We start from the raw sequence: 18,353 nt of genomic DNA, 5'->3' as shown, positions 1-18,353 counted from the left end.
AATTTTGACTAGGTTGTTTGCTTTGTGTGGCACTAGTATTAAGCTGGAGTGATCAGAAGGTTATTTTGCATCATTAAATAAATGACTATACAGATGTTGTAAGTTTGCTTACACTGCTAATTTCTCCTCAAATAGGGCCAGTCCAATTCCCATTGACTTCAACAGGAGTTGAATCAGACAAATAGTGGAAGCAATGAGAGCTCATAGTCATTTCCAGGGACACATTGTGGGCTTTTTGGCAAATGCACATTTGGATGACTTTTGTGTGTGTCTTTTTGTTGTCCAATATAGTATGCATGGCTAGAAAATATTGAAACTAAAATGAAGCAAGTGTTTCTGGTTGGCTTTTCATTATACCTGATGAGAGGAAGATGATAGTATTGAACTACGAGTGCTGATGTCATTGGAAAAGTAGCATATGTCACTGTAAATCAAATCCTACAGTATTTGGGATATATTTTCTAAAAGGCACTAAGTATTAGTAACTATTCATAGTGTCCGCATAAATGTACAAGCGGTTGTGAGACTGAACGCTCACACACCATCTCGACAACTCAGACAAATTTCACTGTTGGAAGCATATACACATCTCCCATTCATTATGGGCCTGCTCTTGCTTCCACTGAATTAAATGGCAAAACTCCCATTGATTAGAATGATCAATGATTGAGGCCTCTAATAGAATCTGCATGAAAGAAGAATCTGGCACTTGTGGTTCAATGATTTTTAGGTCAATGGGCTCTACGATTTGGTTGTTATGAGACTTTAGAAGCACATTAAGTATATCAAGGAGCTTTGCACACTGTTTCCCAAAAGTTAAAAATCATAACTTCTTTTGGAAAGGAAAAATCTGGCAGCAGAAAATGAATATACATATATACACTGTGTGTGCATATGTGTATACACACACCTATTTCATGCAGAAAACGTCCTTTTAAAAAAACAACCAAACAAAACAAACAAAACTCAAAAGCAACCAGTGCTATACATCATGTAAACTCACAAAGTGTATTTTCCACACAAATATAAAGCATAAATAAAAAAAAGAAAAGAAAAGATGATAGCAAAACATTTTAAATATAGAATTTGCACAATTGGTAATTTTGTTAAATAAGAATAAATAAATTCATTACATCCATTCACATACCAGCTGTAAAAATAATAAATTATTTATTTATTTTCAGTGCTGCGTTGCTTTTTTTACATTTGTGATGAACCCCCAAACTCCCCTCCTCCCCCCCCCGCCCCATGGGACAAAACTGTTTCCACAGGAAGGTGACTAAGTTGAGTTTCTTGATCAACTCAGATCAAACGTAATAACCTTTGTCATAGTGAAAATAATTATTCTAAGAATGTGAGATGTCTTATGTAGTGTAAGGCCTACCAAGTAATAGCAACATGAGTGGAAGACAATGGAGATGCATCCCAATACATCAGCTGTGAATTTAGTACTAGAGACATGAAAGGAGATACCTTCTATGTTTTATTTCTACATAGAGAACATTATTTGGGGTTTTTGAATTGGGTTTCCATTAGGTAGAAGCATTTTCTGAAGCACTTTGGGCAAAACTCAGCAGTGATATAAACTGTGGTGTAAAATATTAATTGAATACTTAGGGATTAAGTTGGTCAAACATGAATCAAAATGATAAAAGTCATGTAACTTGTGCCAAAATTGCATCCAGCCGATGCACAAAACAACTGATACGTGGAGGGGCTGGAATTGGCATTGTAGCAGGAAAAGCAGCTAAAAGCAGGGTGTAAAATAAACAGGCAGACTTACCTTACTTTTCACCATCCTGTTAGCTGCTTTTCTTGCTATGCCACTCTAGGCCCCCTCATGTGTAAGTTTCACTTGTTTTGCATATTCACCAAATGCTAAATTGATGCAATTTATACTATCTTACTCCTTTCACCTGTGTTCTAGCCAACTTACTCCAAATGCATAACTTAAACTACTATACCATCACAAGATTTGGCCTGGAGACTTCTAAGGAAGTTGCTCCTCTTCTTTTGAGTCCTCCCTCTCCTGCACTTAAGCAGTCCATGTTCACTTCACAAATTTCCTCTAGCACATGCCTTTTACTGTGAAAGGTTGCCACTCAGTAAGGGCCAAATACATCTCTAGTGTAACGTCACTGATTTCAAGTGTCTTTGGGACACTTGCTCATGATGCAGCTGTGGGGAGAGACAGGGAACATTCCACACACACGCACAAAGACAAATCTCACTTCCCTAATCAGAGCCTGAACCAAAGCCCATTGAAGGCAGTGAGCTTTGAATCAGTCCCATTGTGAGATTGTTGTCTATTCCCCCCTCACATTTTCTCTACACCTACAAAGTAATCAACTCTTGAACATCAGTCTGAAGATCTGACAATCCAGTTTCCGCTCAGTTGCCCAATTTTATGTATTTGGTTATCCCACTTAGGTGCTACATGAGTTAGAAAAACTAACTTTAGTTAAAGGATGGGTGACAGTGAAAGGGAAATATTCACTATTTGGCTTGTTCTGATACCTACTTGTTACACAAAAACTCTAAGAAAAGTATACATTTGATCTAAGAATGTTTTAAATTTAGAATCCTTTGTGGTTTCATTTTCTGGAATTTGTATACCATCCAAAAAAAGTTTACTTATCACTGTTTAAAATATGAAAAATATGATTCAAACACAACTGCTTGCACATTCTGTCTTCATAAGTAATGTAATTTTAGAAGTGACACTGACACTGTGGGCATAGTCTTTCTTTGTAACGAACAGAGATGGAAAGTTTGGATCTGAACTGACTAAAAGTTTGGGGATGGTCAATGTCTGTTTAGATTCATTTAATTCAATTAAGTGTAGGAATTCTAAAAAAATCAATACTTTTTTTGTCCAGGACCATTTCTAGCAATAAGGCCACGCTACTCTTGACAACAGCAGTTGGTCTCATGTCTAGTAACATACCCACACATTCAATTATCACAAATTAACATGTCCTGTTTCTATTAGTATAATTAATATATTGTACAAAAATAGACATTTCTCCAAGTTCCAAACGTACAGCTGTAGTAATTCTCTGCTATTTGAAAATGACTATCTGCTTTCTAGAGTTCAGAGTCCCAAATACATGCTTGTGCCAGTCTGAAGGGAAATTTTCCTTTTGGGCTTTGCAAACAAACCAGTTTCCTTTACTGAGTTACTGGTGATGTTAAAGACTGAGCTTTTCAGAAGAGCCTAAGGGAGTCAGATTCCCTCAGTTCCTTAGGCTCTTTTTAAAATCCTGACTGAAAAACAGACACCTACTTACATACACTTAGACCATGTGGACAAACTGGTGGATAAGGTCTGGGTTTTGTTCTAATCTAGGTTCTATTAGGTGCATCAGCAGGTTTATGTAGACTTTAGGCAACGTTTGTTCTTTTGGGGACTTGGGATCAAAAGAAAGGACTTCAGTGGGCCTTGGATCAGCCCACTATCTGTTACTTGCCTACAATGAAATGGCCTTGTGCAGTGCCAGATCTTCTGTCAGATAACAACATGATCTGGAAAGAGTTGCTGAAAAACATTAAGAGCTTCTACCTATTCTGTGGAAACAGTCTTACTGAGATTGGTTATATCCACCACATCCTGACGTGGTTTAACTTCCCTGTGACATTTAATCCTCCAAAATATGCAAGGTGTTCGAAATGTGAATGACTTCTACAGCTTTTTAAAACACTATGAAATAAACTGAATTTTTTTTACAAACTTCTACTGGTAAAATGGATACCAGAGTTAGATATGATGGACAAAACACTGATCAAATACTATTAACTGCTTGCTGTGTTTTTTGACCTTTTATAGTCTCTTCAGTAGATGTAGGTACATTACACATTGTTAGATTTCACATAGAAGCCATAGAGAAAACAATAGAGAAAGCAGCTGAGAACAGTCTCAAAATATCTGAGTTATCTGAACTGTAATTTTTGGTTCTATAACTTGCTTCTACAAAATAATATATGCCTTTATTTTATTTAAAGACTAGCAGCTATTGTTCATCTGCATGGCTGCTGAGATGCTCCCTCTTGTGAGAATTTCTTGGAGGAAGAGCATTGTTTATTATACAATTAAATTTTGCTGTCAGGAAATTCCTAGAATGGAAATGCATTTCCTGTTGTCAGAAAATTGTAGCAACTCTTAAAAACAACAGCAAGCTCTTTGTTTTCCAGTAAAACGTCCACAGCCATTTCTGAAAAATGGAAGAGGTCCACAATGGCTGCAGACATACTTTGGTCAATCACTTTGCTTATAGAAAAATTGTTTTTTTTTAATTAGTAGAACAAAGTGATATAAAGTGACATACCAAAGGGAAGACATTTATAAACTGTATAAAATAAGCTACTGTGGTATTATGGGTAAGTATGACAAAGTTGTCTAAGGACATACTGTATTAGAGGTAGGTGAAAAGGGGGAGATGATTCTGTAACCTTCAAATACCCCATGATTGTCCATTCACTGGTTTTTCCTCTTCCTTTTTTGCAGACAGAGGGCTTATAACAATTCTAATGTTTAGTTTCTGCGACATACTAAGATCACCCCACTGTCACTTAGAGCAGTGCACATCTTCATTTGGTCCAAATAGGCAGATTCTGCCCATAATTTGAGACTGTATGTAAGTACATTGAAGCGTTGGCTTCTGTCTGTCTAGGTAGACCTAATACTAGTATGTCAACAATGGCTTACTTAGACCTCTTTTTAAGAAGATCATAACCACAGGTTAACATTTTTTTAGTAAGCACTGCTTAAATGCTGATGGTCTCTGAGAGAGAAGACATCCTTTAGCTAGTTTTCCATGCCCATCTTGGCACTGGACAGTCCTGGTATGCCATCCTGTGTCGCATGTTCGAGAACAAGAAAGCCAGGGTCCAGTCACCCACTGTGGCTGCGTGAGCTGTGGTGTTACTTTATTACTGTTGCTATTGCTTGTGACATAGTTAGTCATCTGCGTTTGCTTCTTTGGCACAAAGAAACTGTAACGGACATCCACTGCTTTAGTTGGGTCAGTGGCAAGAATCTGTACTATAAGAATCTCCTTTGTGGCAGAATGTCCCATTGCATGCAAGAAATCATCCTTGTGACTCCAGCCACTATAGTTCATGACAGTTCCATTGAGGTCAATGATTGTTTCTGAAGTGGAGATCATGTATTTGCCATTGACAAGATACTCACCATTTTTCCTCTTTAGGGCCAGGTAAGCTGTGAACCTGTTCTGGACTTTAGACTTGAACTGCCGGACTTTGATGTGAGTTGCCCCTGTGGGTATTTTCACTATATCCGTGTAGCCCTTACTGCAAGGAGGAAAGGAGCACGTTAAGTAGCTAGTGAGAAATAAATGGACATGCTTTGAGGGCCTAATTCAAAGCTCACTGAAGTCAATAGAAAGCCACGTGTTGACTTCAATTGGCTTTGGATCAGGCCTTGAAAGCACTTGGCTTGAGGCCCATCTCAGATTGATGCTATCCAATTAATTTTTAACACGTTGTTCATTATATTTTTTGATTCATTTTTATATCCTTGAATAAAATTCACTGCACTTATTTCAAATGACTTAATCTTTGGTTTCAGTACTAATATTATATGAGTTGGATTCAAGAAGAATGAACAATAACTGACCGTTTATATACCTGAAGCTTCTGCATTTGAGCAAAGGAGGGGAGGTATGAAATTTGAAGCATATTAGGTTTGCCAGGGAAAGCTAAAAAAGTATGCATCGGGAGCAGGTAGCCACCCCCTACAGCTGAGTCTCCATAGCAGTCCTCACTCCCCATTCAGAGCATCCATCCCAGTCGCCTTCCTATCTCTGACACCCCAACCTTCCATCACTGTCTGCTCCCCCACTCCCCACGCAGAGCACCTCAGCTCTACACCCCTTCAAATCGAGTTTCTGCCACCTCTGTATGCATTGGTTACAGCTGTTTCATACTGCCTTTGCTATAATGATGATTAAGGAAAGAGTGAGCAAGCTAACAGCTGGGTAAGGTACCTTGGGAACATTTAAAAATAATCTTGAACACTGAGAAAAAACTGTGTTTCCTTTGAAACTTCATAAAGCTAAAGGTTAATTGCAAAATGTCTAATGAAAGGCACGGTCAAATGCTTAACTCAGATAATTACACATCTTTACTTCATTTGTCAACCACTACTTGCAAGGTATCTTATTTCAATTCAGATTTAGAAAGAGATGTCTAATTCTTATACTCAAGGTCACAAGTATTCAGAATTGTAGGCTCTCTAGAATATTTAATATCTCAAGAGGGATACAATAAATCTAGAGAAATAATAAATACATCATTATAAACTACTAGCTGGACTGTTGATACATTTATTTTCATTTATAAATCTCTGACAAATAAACTGATGCTGGAAGTATCACATTTGTGTTTGAAAAGGGCAGTGTAATATCTTTTTAAAGTAAAAGGAAGGGGTCATGAGAAAATGTGATAAAAATATAAAAAATGAAGATGTCTCTCTGGGAGCCAGTTAGCTGGCAGGCTGCTATGTCTATGAAGTTTTGAGTATTTATGTAAAGACTAAGTAACTGTGCTACTCTAGATTAAGTACTTGTATTATTCCATTGTTTTGCTGGAATAACTAATGATTAAAATTGAGTTACACTGCCAGGAGTAATGAGGTACAGATAAAGTCTATGAATTGCAGCATCCAGCACTGCAGGAAATATTTGTATAAAATACATACATGTTTACATAAAATACATATCCAAAAATCTGTGTTAAAAGAATGTGATTAAGGTTACAAACTCAAGAGCCCAAAAGTTAGGAAATGTCAGAATTAAGGTCGCTCATGGAAAAAACAGTATGTGATCATGTAATTAAAGACTGTATCATAATGCAAAGACAAAAGATTGCACAAATAGCCTTAGTTCTGGCATTTTCTAACTTCTGAATGCTTGACCTTAAAATTCTTTAACATTAAAAAACCCTTAGAAAATTATATTAAAAATTAAGAAAAAAGGCATAAACAAATTCTATTATGAGAAATTTTTACAATGGGAATTATTAGGTAAATTTAATATAAGGGATGTTACTGTTCCCCTTATAAATAGAAAAACAACAGCCACTGTTTTACTATGAAGGATATACTGGTTGGACAGAAACTAATTATACTATTAAGATCAGTAATCATTCTGTCTTTTCTGTAACAGAGATTTTTTTAAACAGAGAGCTTTCTTTTAAATTAAGTATTGTATTTGTAGTGATGGTGGTAAAACTTTTGATCAACAACTTGCTGTAAATATTTTTAATTGAATAAAAAATCCATCCTTGGTGGCCAGCATTAATCATAACTGTTCAGCTGCCTGGGAAATAAGGGCACCAAAGGTTGACTGATTTAGTGGCCATAGGTAGAGAAAAGGAGTACTTGTGGCACCTTAGAGACTAACACATTTATTTGAGCATAAGCTTTCGTGAGCTACAGCTCACTTCATCGGATGCATTTGGTGGAAAAAACAGAGGGGAGATTGATATACACACACAGAGAACATGAAACAACGGGTTTATCATACACACTGTAAGGAGAGTGATCACTTAAGATAAACCATCACCAGCAGCAGGGGGGGAAAGGAGGAAAACCTTTCATGGTGACAAGCAAGGTAGGCTATTTCCAGCAGTTAACAAGAATATCTGAGGAACAGTGGGGGGTGGGGTGGGGGGAGAAATAACATGGGGAAATAGTTTTACTTTGTGTAATGACTCATCCATTCCCAGTCTCTATTCAAGCCTAAGTTAATTGTATCCAGTTTGCAAATTAATTCCAATTCAGACTCGTTGGAGTCTGTTTTTGAAGCTTTTTTGTTGAAGGATAGCCACTCTTAGGTTTGTAATCGAGTGACCAGAGAGATTGAAGTGTTCTCCAACTGGTTTTTGAATGTTACAATTCTTGACGTCTGATTTGTGTCCATTCATTCTTTTACGTAGAGACTGTCCAGTTTGACCGATGTTCCTGGCCCAGGAACTTATCCTTGCAACAAAGCCCATTGCCAACTGTGTCCACATATCTATTCAGGGGACACCATCATAGGGCCTAATCACATCAGCCACACTATCAGAGGCTCGTTCACCTGCGCATCTACCAATGTGATATATGCCATCATGTGCCAGCAATGCCCCTCTGCCATGTACATTGGTCAAACTGGACAGTCTCTACATAAAAGAATGAATGGACACAAATCAGACGTCAAGAATTATAACATTCAAAAACCAGTTGGAGAACACTTCAATCTCTCTGGTCACTCGATTCTAAACTGGGAGGAGTGGTAGATACGCTGGAGGGGAGGGATAGGATACAGAAGGACCTAGACAAATTGGAAGACTGGGCCAAAAGAAATCTAATGAGGTTCAATAAGGATAAGTGCAGGGTCCTGCACTTAGGATGGAAGAATCCAATGCACCGCTACAGACTAGGGACCGAATGGCTCGGCAGCAGTTCTGCGGAAAAGGACCTAGGGGTGACAGTGGACGAGAAGCTGGATATGAGTCAGCAGTGTGCCCTTGTTGCCAAGAAGGCCAATGGCATTTTGGGATGTATAAGTAGGGGCATAGCGAGCAGATCGAGGGACGTGATCGTTCCCCTCTATTCGACACTGGTGAGGCCTCATCTGGAGTACTGTGTCCAGTTTTGGGCCCCACACTACAAGAAGGATGTGGATAAATTGGAAAGAGTACAGCGAAGGGCAACAAAAATGATTAGGGGTCTAGAGCACATGACTTATGAGGAGAGGCTGAGGGAGCTGGGATTGTTTAGTCTGCAGAAGAGAAGAATGAGGGGGGATTTGATAGCTGCTTTCAACTACCTGAAAGGGGGTTTCAAAGAGGATGGCTCTAGACTGTTCTCAATGGTAGCAGATGACAGAACGAGGAGTAATGGTCTCAAGTTGCAATGGGGGAGGTTTAGATTGGATATTAGGAAAAACTTTTTCACTAAGAGGGTGGTGAAACACTGGAATGCGTTACCTAGGGAGGTGGTAGAATCTCCTTCCTTAGAGGTTTTTAAGGTCAGGCTTGACAAAGCCCTGGCTAGGATGATTTAACTGGGACTTGGTCCTGCTTTGAGCAGGGGGTTGGACTAGATGACCTTCTGGGGTCCCTTCCAACCCTGATATTCTATGATTCTATGATTCTATGACCTAAGAGTGGCTATCCTTCAACAAAAAAGCTTCAAAAACAGACTCCAACGAGAGACTGCTGAATTGGAATTAATTTGCAAACTGGATACAACTAACTTAGGCTTGAATAGAGACTGGGAATGGATGAGTCATTACACAAAGTAAAACTATTTCCCCATGTTATTTCTCCCTCCCTCCCACCCCAACCCACCCCACACTGTTCCTCTGATATTCTTGTTAACTGCTGGAATTAGCCTACCTTGCTTGTCACCATGAAAGGTTTTCCTCCTTTCCCCCCCCGCTGCTGGTGATGGCTTATCTTAAGTGATCACTCTCCTTACAGTGTGTATGATAAACCCGTTGTTTCATGTTCTCTGTGTGTGTATATCAATCTCCCCTCTGTTTTTTCCACCAAATGCATCCGATGAAGTGAGCTGTAGCTCACGAAAGCTTATGCTCTAATAAATTTGTTAGTCTCTAAGATGCCGTAAGTACTACTCCTTTTCTTTTTGTGAATACAGACTAACATGGCTGCTACTCTGAAACCTGTCATAAGTAGAGAGTGATATACAGACAATGAGATATTAAAGTCAATATGCTTGATTTGAGCACATGATTATAAAGGGATGTAATTTGCAACCATGCCTCCAGACTACACATAACCTAGCAAGGGGCAAGTAATACTGCCAGCCCTCCAACAGAGTTGAACAGTTTTAAATTCAATTTGTGACTCCATAGGACCCTCACAAGCACAGGTCACCTGGGAAATACACCATATCAGTGCATCACTTGACTACTCCAGCCCCAACCCTTGCTGACTGGTTCCTCACATTCTAGGGGATACTAACCTGGCTCCAGGCCCTCTGGTACACATCTATGGTTACAGGTAACTTGTAAAACTATGCCCCTATTCCGGGCAAACTTTTCATTGCTGGTGCTGCACCCTAGGTTCTCTATCAGAACCTCAGAATTGAATTTGGTGCAGTGTTTTTCTCTGATTATTACATACCCTGGATAGTGTTAGGAAGCTTGTTTTAAGTATCTGAGAAGTGCAATAAAACTTAGGAAATGCGCCTGTCTAGGATGTCTTATATAAATGAAATTCATGAATAAAAATCTGGCACCCAGTCAGACTTGTGTCTTTACAAGGTCTTATGAGTAAGGCTATGTTCTAGTCACAGGTATTTTTAGTACAAATCATGGACAGGTCACAAGCAGTAAACAAAAATTCATGGCCTATGGCCTATCCATGACTTTAACTAAAAATACCAGTGAATAGAACTTGGGAGTGGGGGATGGGGATGGGGAGGGCTGCCTGGGGGCTCCGCGGGTGCTGTGGTTTCCGGCCAATGGCAGCTGCGAAGCTAGCGCTCTGGGTGGAGGCAGCCCGCAGAGCTGCCTGGCCATTCCTTCGCCTAGCAGCTGAGCGAGGGGGATGTCGCTGCTTCCGGGGAGCCCCACAGGTAAGCGCCACCCAGAGCCAGCCTCACCCCATCCTGTGCCCCAACTCCCTGCCCCCTCCAACACCCAAATTCTACTTCGTGGCGGCACGGTGGCCCCCGATTGCCCCAGCAGCAGCTGATGTACCTGGCGCAGGGGCTGCCTGAGCTGCCCCTGAGCCAGACACACCGGCCGCTGCGGAAGTCACAGAGGTCACAGAAAGTCACAGAAGCCATGACTTCTGTGACCACTGTGAGAAACTCACAGCCTTACTTATGAGCAGTACTTTTACTTCTAACTTAGACACATCTATTCAGTAAGCTTCATTTGCATCTATGGTTATAAAAGCCTGCTAATAATTCTGCTTGCACAAAAGGGTACAATTATTTCCATCCAGAATTATTACCTCTTTTTATTAAAGGTTCCCATGACTTTTGTGCAGCTGGAATTGTCTCCTCCACACACCCCACACTTGTCATATTGGAGCTTTGAACCGATGATGCCATCACAACCAGTTCGAATGCACTTTCCCCGGACACATACTGAATTACTGTATGGCCTGCATTCAGTTCCATCAGTCACCTAGGGAATTAAATCTTTGTTAGTTAAAAGTGTAAAAAAAAAAAAAAAAAGATTTGCTTTTGTGTATTTGATTGGCAAGCATCGCTATTTATTTAGTTCAGCCACAGTATACCTACTGTGAGTTATCTAAAGCTGTACTATAAAGGAACAATTCATGTGTTTTTTAACAGTGCCCTCTGCATGTTTGAATTCTAGTTCACACTTTTCCGCTTGCTTGGCATTTGGTGTGATGATTAACAGAATACAGTTCTTATTCTGCCAGCCAGGACTGATGCAATCTAACCCTTAGGGCACTAAAGCAGCAGAAAACATTAAAAAGGGGCCACAGGCATCTGACATACGGCTCTTCTGTCTACCCTGAGGCACTAAATCAGAAGTTCTGATTTAAGGATGATTTTATAAACAGTGATACTTTGCACTTCTAGACAGCCTTTCATCTGACCATCTCAAAGTACTTTATAAAACCTGAATTAATTCAGCCTCAGAACATCTAGAGAAAGAAAGGCACATAACTAAGGGATACATAGGAATCATTTCACTCTTTATTCTACCATGTCAGAAATAATAAACTCTGATCATAAGTCACATAACAGACCATTGGCTTTAAGTGAGTTACTCTGGATTCATATCAGTGCAGCTTGGAGCAAAATTTAGCAGTTTACAGACAGACAAAGCAACTCTTTTCAACTAGAAAGATCCCAATGTGCACCGCCATCTATAAATAGAGAAACCTTTTCACCTACTATTGATGTGAAAGTAGTATTGACTGAATTAGCAAACACAATTTCATGTGCATGCACATGTTTAAATGCTGAAAACTGTCTAATTTTAGAGGTCAGTTCTGGCCAACGCTCTTCTGGAACATATGATTAAACAAAAGGTATTCTTCTCCTTGGTACAGCCTAGCTACAGAGCTTTCCAAAATACCCTCAGAGCCTGGTACTGAAATTGTCACTGAAGGTATATTACCTTTGGAGAAAACACGACGTAGTAACCCGTCCCTTTGGCTCGGCAGGTGAGCTTGCACACATCTCCAGGAAGCACTCCAGCATACTTAGGGACCCATTCAACAAATGTTTTGACACCCTTTGCATCAGACTGATAGCCATTTCTTGCTTCACATTGTTCTTGTCGAAAGGCTTTAGCTGGAGAATTATCATTCATCTCATTAGTGTTTATCGTAGGATATACTGCAAATGTCAGTATGCCCAGCTACCTTCTTTGGTCTTATGATACCATGTTTAATTCACACCATTCCTCCTCCTTGCCCCAACACCTGTTAATGGCTTTTGAAAATCCTCTGAATCTTTTATTTTGGCAATGCTCCCATGACATTATAAGCATCTTAATGACAAAACTCTGCTCATCTGGTTCATTTCTCCAGAGCAGGGCTGCTCTTTATGGAATCCTCCCGTCAGTAGTCCCCATCTCTTTACAGGGTTAATTATGCTTTTGAATTTAAACTGGGTTACAGTGACTTTGTTATCACTTGTAGCTAAAGTTTACACATTGTGGTACATTTGGGGGTAGCTATAATGGACAGCTTCTTCTTTTTTTTTTCTCCTATGGAGATTACTATTTACCATATAACAGGAACAAAAGCTGTAACGTCAAGCAGCTTTGGCTGCTGCAGCACATACCATTTGCTGGGCAGGATGCAATGTTGCAGGAGCGATAGATGGCCCTCTTTCCAGTGCAGTATCGCCCATTGTTTCTAGGAGCTGGATTGTTGCAGTGACGATAGGCAAACTGAACCCCTCCACCACATGTACGGGAGCACTGTCCCCAAGAACTCCAGGAACCCCAGTTACCATGGTTTGAAGCCTAGAACATATGAAATAGTGGGTTGTGAAAAGATGATCCAAACCAGAATGAAGATACTATATCTCAAAAGCACAGATACTTGTCCCCAAAATGGAAGATGTATTTCCTCTCGTTTAAACTGGGGCTCTCCTCATATTAGGATGTGGAGGAACTCTGAGAAACTTTTCACTTGCAGTCATATCCATTTACTGCCCTTGATCTTCATGTAGGTGGCATGATGTCCGGCGAAGTTCTGGATGTGGATCAAGGGCAGTATATGGCCTAACTCTGCAGAACCATATTCTACCCATTTCACTGTGAACACGCACTTCAATTTAAAGGACTCCTAATCACATTTCCATTCTTTCTTTGTAATAATTGTTCTGCCAGGCCCACTTCACTTAGCCCCACTCTGCTTAGGTAATATGCTGCTATTATTGATCATTGTGATCCCTGAATAATTAAGTAGTACAGTTGTATGGCACTGCTTGTGGTAAGGAGATATTGTTCTTCATCGTGGAGTCTTTTTGCTAGATTATCAGTTAGATAAATAGCTATGACCTGACCAACCTAAGCAAGATTATGTGACTCCGATTTGTATTTTAGATTTCTCAAGAAATGTGAATAGTGTTCATGGTACCTTTATCAAAATCACTTTTGTTTTCAAAGTGACACTTCACATGCATGCCAGTCATATCACAGAATGCTAATTAAATGATCTTCCTGAATTATATTGCCATAATCTTCCCCAATTAAGTGACTGTCTTTCATTTATTCAGCACATAAACAGAAATACAGATTGAATTTCATAGCTGTTCTAAGTTCAAGAGGCAAAGATATGAGCTGGTAAAATAGAGCTTGGCAAAAGGAGTGTAGTTAAAGTAACTTCTCAACCAGTGCACTAAAGTGCTGACAGGCATTGGCATAAGAGAGAACAGTCAGATACCGTTTGCAGCTAAGCCTGCCACTCGACTAACTCTGTGCACAATGCACCACTTCCACTATAATTATACTTCTGAAATGTATGCATTTTATACCAGGAGGATGGGAATACGTCATTTGTGAAAATACAGTTGTATAAAAAAAGAATGCATTTAGGTTTGAATTATTATAACATTTCTTAAACATTCTCACAAAGCTGTTTGGGGGCAGGGACCTTCTTTTAGGACTTATCCTGTTTCTCGCACCAGCGTAGTGAAACGTGAACTTCAAGCAGCTCAAGATTTGCACTGGACAGTTCCCCTGTCTATGGAGAAACTCCATCCATGTAAAGCTGGTGGAGGGGCTCTGTCACCTCTTGTCCCGGCTCTGATACCTCCTGCTCATATAACCTGCTCTTGGTGTCACGGGCATGTTGAAGAGGAGCTCCAATATACCTGATTCTCCACTAGTTTAAGGTCCTAAGGAACTTTTCTTCTGTGGTGTAAATTAAAGCTATGCATATTTAACTTACGTCAGTGGTGCCTGAGAACCAGGGAGCTATGAATGGGAGCCTGAAAGCCCCTCCATATCCTGAGTTCTACCTCACTGCAGAAGGTCTATATTTTAAAATAATGTTTCCAGTTTTCCTAGGGTGAAAGCTCCAATACCCTGGGAGAAGAAAACATGCTTCCTGACATTCAACAACATTTTTCCAAAGGTATCAGAAGAGGGTCTTTACCAGCAACAATTTAACTGCATATCAAATAAACAAGAAGGCAGTTTTTACTCGATAGACTATGGGCGTAACCCTGCCAATGCTCCATCCCTTTAACACCCATTACAATCAGCACATTGTAGGATCAAGCCTTCTAAGATTTCCCCAGGCTTTGGCTCTTGGAGCAGTAACATACCGAATAATATTTCTTCTTAGTTTTGTCAACACATTTTCCTTGGAGGCAGATCCTTCCTTTCCCACATGGTGTCCCCTCCACAGCAGGTAGCTTCTTGGTCAGACACACCATCTGACCTTGGCGAACAACTGCACACCACAGGCGAGAGCATACATCCATGCCAGGACACACTGTGTACTCAGGTCCAAATGCCAGTTTGCACTGACGAATGGCATCGTACGTTTGTCCTGGAAGCTCCTCAGGGCCCAAGATCTGCTTTCGTGGTTGGTCAAGTAAACAGTTCCCTGAAAGAACAATCCAGTTTATTACTCACTTCCTTGTTAACTGTACTATAGGACCTCTAGCTTTCAAGCTATGATAACGATTATGGACCTGATCCAAAGCTCAATGAAGATAACAGAAATACTCCCATTGACTTCAGTGGGCTTTGGATCAGGCACTGTTATTGCAACTGGGTTCTCTATCTTCAGCACTCCAGGGAACAGGTATCAAACTCTTGTTTGTCTAGCTGTTTATTTTGTCCAGTGGTGAGCCCTTCCTCCCTGCCCCCCCAAAAAAAACCCCCAAAACCCCTATAAACATTAGAACACTGAACTGCACTGAGGCAATTTGGTACTTGCATGGTGTTTCACTGTATCTGAGTTCACTCAAAGTGGGTTCCACTCTATTTATCAATCTGTGATTTGAGGCATGATCAAGAGACACATACAATAAGCAAAGCTGTCATTTGAATTTTGAGCCAGAACATTTGAAAAGGCAAAGCTGCTAAAGGAAAGCCAGAAAATGCATGAAAAAATAGATTTGTAGCCAGTAGGGCCCTTTAAGAAAAAAACATCAGTTCAAAGAAAAATATAAGCAGCAAATCAAAGGTTATGTTGGTAGTAAATTTAAATTGGGCTCCTCATATAAAGAATCACAGTTAGCCACTTCTGGACCCAGTCTGAACACTTCTATTAATCTTTAAATAAAAAAAATAAATTAAAATACAAGATAGAACGCTGTTATTTGCAAAATGTCAAAAATCTGCCTGGCTCTCTCTCTCTTTAAAAATGCAAAGCCACATTCACATTCTTCAAGAGACCTGTTCTAACAAAAATTTTCACACCACTGACAAACTCACATGCTGACATGGGAAATTCGGTCTTCACTCTAAACTCTGTCATATTATGTAGTATGGGCATATTTCACTTATCCTCAGCCAGAATAATTTACCACAACCCATCTTGTTTTGCAACCAACATCAGCACCACCCCTGCCCAATCCTGGGTAAAAAAATGTGTAACATAAATACTTCACAATTACTGTAGCTTACAAAATATGAGAATTCAAAATCTGGCATCATGTTTCAAGATCTAGTTTAGAGACTTTAAAAAAAAATGAACAACAGGTTTCATTTCCCTCAAGAAAACACATTTACTGCAATTGTTTGCTTTCCCTAAAGACCACTAAGGGCTCTCGACAGCTAAATTCAGCCAAAAATCCTTTCAGCATCATCAATTATTTATTACTGAGAAGACCCATCTCATTAAGTTTGTTGCTCCATTTGTCCCCTGATGGCCTTGACTTACCCAACATGTTGATTTTATCTTTAGTCTGGACTACACTGACTTTTTAAAAATGAAAACAAGGTGTGCTTCTTCTAACACATAGGCGGGTGTCCCAAGATAAAAGTAATTAAAAGGACCCTACTGTGAAATGTGTCTTGTAACATAAAATATTAAAGGCATGGTGGAGGGTGAGGACACGCACGTTTTCTACAAGATGAAGGGCTCGGGTTTCTAAAAGGAAAATAACAGCTAGCAGCAGTTTCTGTCAAAAACTGTGTTCAGTAAAAATAAAAAACCCGCAAATGTCTGCCCCCGTCACACCATTCCTGCTGATGGAGGAAGTTAGCACCACTTTGGGATGTTGACAAGAAAGAGGACCAGCTTGTTAGACTTAGCTGTATTTATTACTATCAGATATACATAGTGCTTATCAAACTCTATGGCACCAACTATTCAGTATTTTAAAACATATGACAAAAATAATACAAAACTGCCATAGTATTAATACTCAAACATTCCTCAGCCCGTAGTGGCTTGTCTACACTTGAACAAACCATTGGGTTTTAACACGTGTTAACTGACATGATTGAAAAGTCTAATGTAGACAGGACACAATCATTTTAGTTGACCCTTAGATTAACCATGACCAGCTAAAATGATTGTGTCCTTCTATACACTAGAATTTTCTGTTCTCTAATTTAACACATGTTAAAATCTAATTGTTCATTCAAGAATAGACATTCTACATATGAGCCCTCATGCCCAGAAAATCAACAAACTCAAGTTTTTCCTAACTGGGTGGGGAGTGAATTCCAGAAATGAATTCTCTTTACTAAAAATATCCTGTCACCAGCCCCGGACAAATATATCTAGGGACTATAAACTTAGGCAGGGTGACTTCAGCCAGTTTAGCTCTCATCCAAGCCTCTATCTCAGCCAAGATCTGTGAACACAATTGCGTTGTGACTGACTGCACAGTCCAGATCTGATTAAACAAAGATCTAAAATTAAGCGTTATTGACATTTGATGTCAATGCAGTCCAAACCTTCTCACTATCTCTTCTAGCAGTCTTACACACACGTTGCACAAGACAGAATTGCACAATAAAACTCTGCATGGGGCAGATGAGCAGCGGTTGTAAACTTCTTGGGACAGAGACTCTCTTTGTCTAGGCTACGTATGGTACTGAACACACTGCCTGCATGCAATAAATAATGACCAAAAATACGGATAATCAGTACAATATGGTGGAAAGAAGGTAAAAACAAATGGAAGGAATTTTCTCCTGTCTTCTGAAGAGTAACTAGGCCTTTTCTTGGAAACCACAATATCATATTGGTGCCTTAAGTGAAATCAGAAACATAAAGTCAGCAATTAAATCATGGCTGCAAAAGGAGAAGAATGATCCAGTGGTTAGACTGCAAGCTAGGTGTCAGAAGACCTCAGTTCAATTCACTGCTCCACCACAGATTTCTTCTGTAACCTTTGGCAAGTCACTTAGTTTCGCTGATTCTTTGTCAGTAACATGGGAATAATGTTGCCTACTTGCCTACTTCATAGGGGGTGTTGTGAGGATAAACATATTAAAGATTGTGAGGTGCTCAAATACTATGGTAATGGGGCCATAAAAGCACCTTAGATAGATGGGGGGAGGAGGGTAACTACATGGGAAGGTTAACTAAAGTCTTAGTAAGGAAGGCAGGCCATGAGATAGTTTGTTTACATTGACTGTCCGCAGGCACGGCCGCCCGCAGTTCCCAGTGGTCGCAATTCGTCGTTCCTGGCCAATGGGAGCTGCAGGAAAGTTGCCCACCACTGATCTAGGTCCTGTTTATTCTTAATACACCCTGGCCTTCAAACTGGCTTCATGATCCAAAAGGGTTCAGTGGCTGAAGTGACATCATTTGTATAGCTCATCCTGGGGCATTAGTCTAAGTGGGAGCTGTTGATCTGTGATTTCAGTTAACCTGAAAAAGAATAAACTAAAAGATTCCCATTCCTTGTA

At 39.9% G+C, this 18,353-nt stretch overlaps 1 protein-coding gene across 1 annotated transcript in view; it reads right to left on the bottom strand.

Moving 5' to 3' along the window:
• Positions 1-247: 247 nt before the first annotated feature.
• Positions 248-18,353, bottom strand: part of ADAMTS5 (ADAM metallopeptidase with thrombospondin type 1 motif 5) — a 44,546-nt gene continuing 26,440 nt past the window's right edge. The window contains exons 4-8 of the mRNA XM_038382725.2: positions 14,801-15,084; positions 12,806-12,989; positions 12,135-12,310; positions 10,990-11,165; positions 248-5,310 (exon numbers count right to left, since the gene is read on the bottom strand). Of these exons, the coding sequence (XP_038238653.1) occupies positions 4,740-5,310; positions 10,990-11,165; positions 12,135-12,310; positions 12,806-12,989; positions 14,801-15,084 (1,391 nt within the window). The 3' untranslated portion in view covers positions 248-4,739. The remainder of the gene's footprint in view (positions 5,311-10,989; positions 11,166-12,134; positions 12,311-12,805; positions 12,990-14,800; positions 15,085-18,353) is intronic.

The sequence above is a fragment of the Dermochelys coriacea genome, chromosome 1, assembly GCF_009764565.3.
Source record: "Dermochelys coriacea isolate rDerCor1 chromosome 1, rDerCor1.pri.v4, whole genome shotgun sequence".
Lineage (NCBI taxonomy): Eukaryota > Metazoa > Chordata > Testudines > Dermochelyidae > Dermochelys > Dermochelys coriacea.
This window is presented reverse-complemented; position numbering and strand designations above follow the sequence as displayed.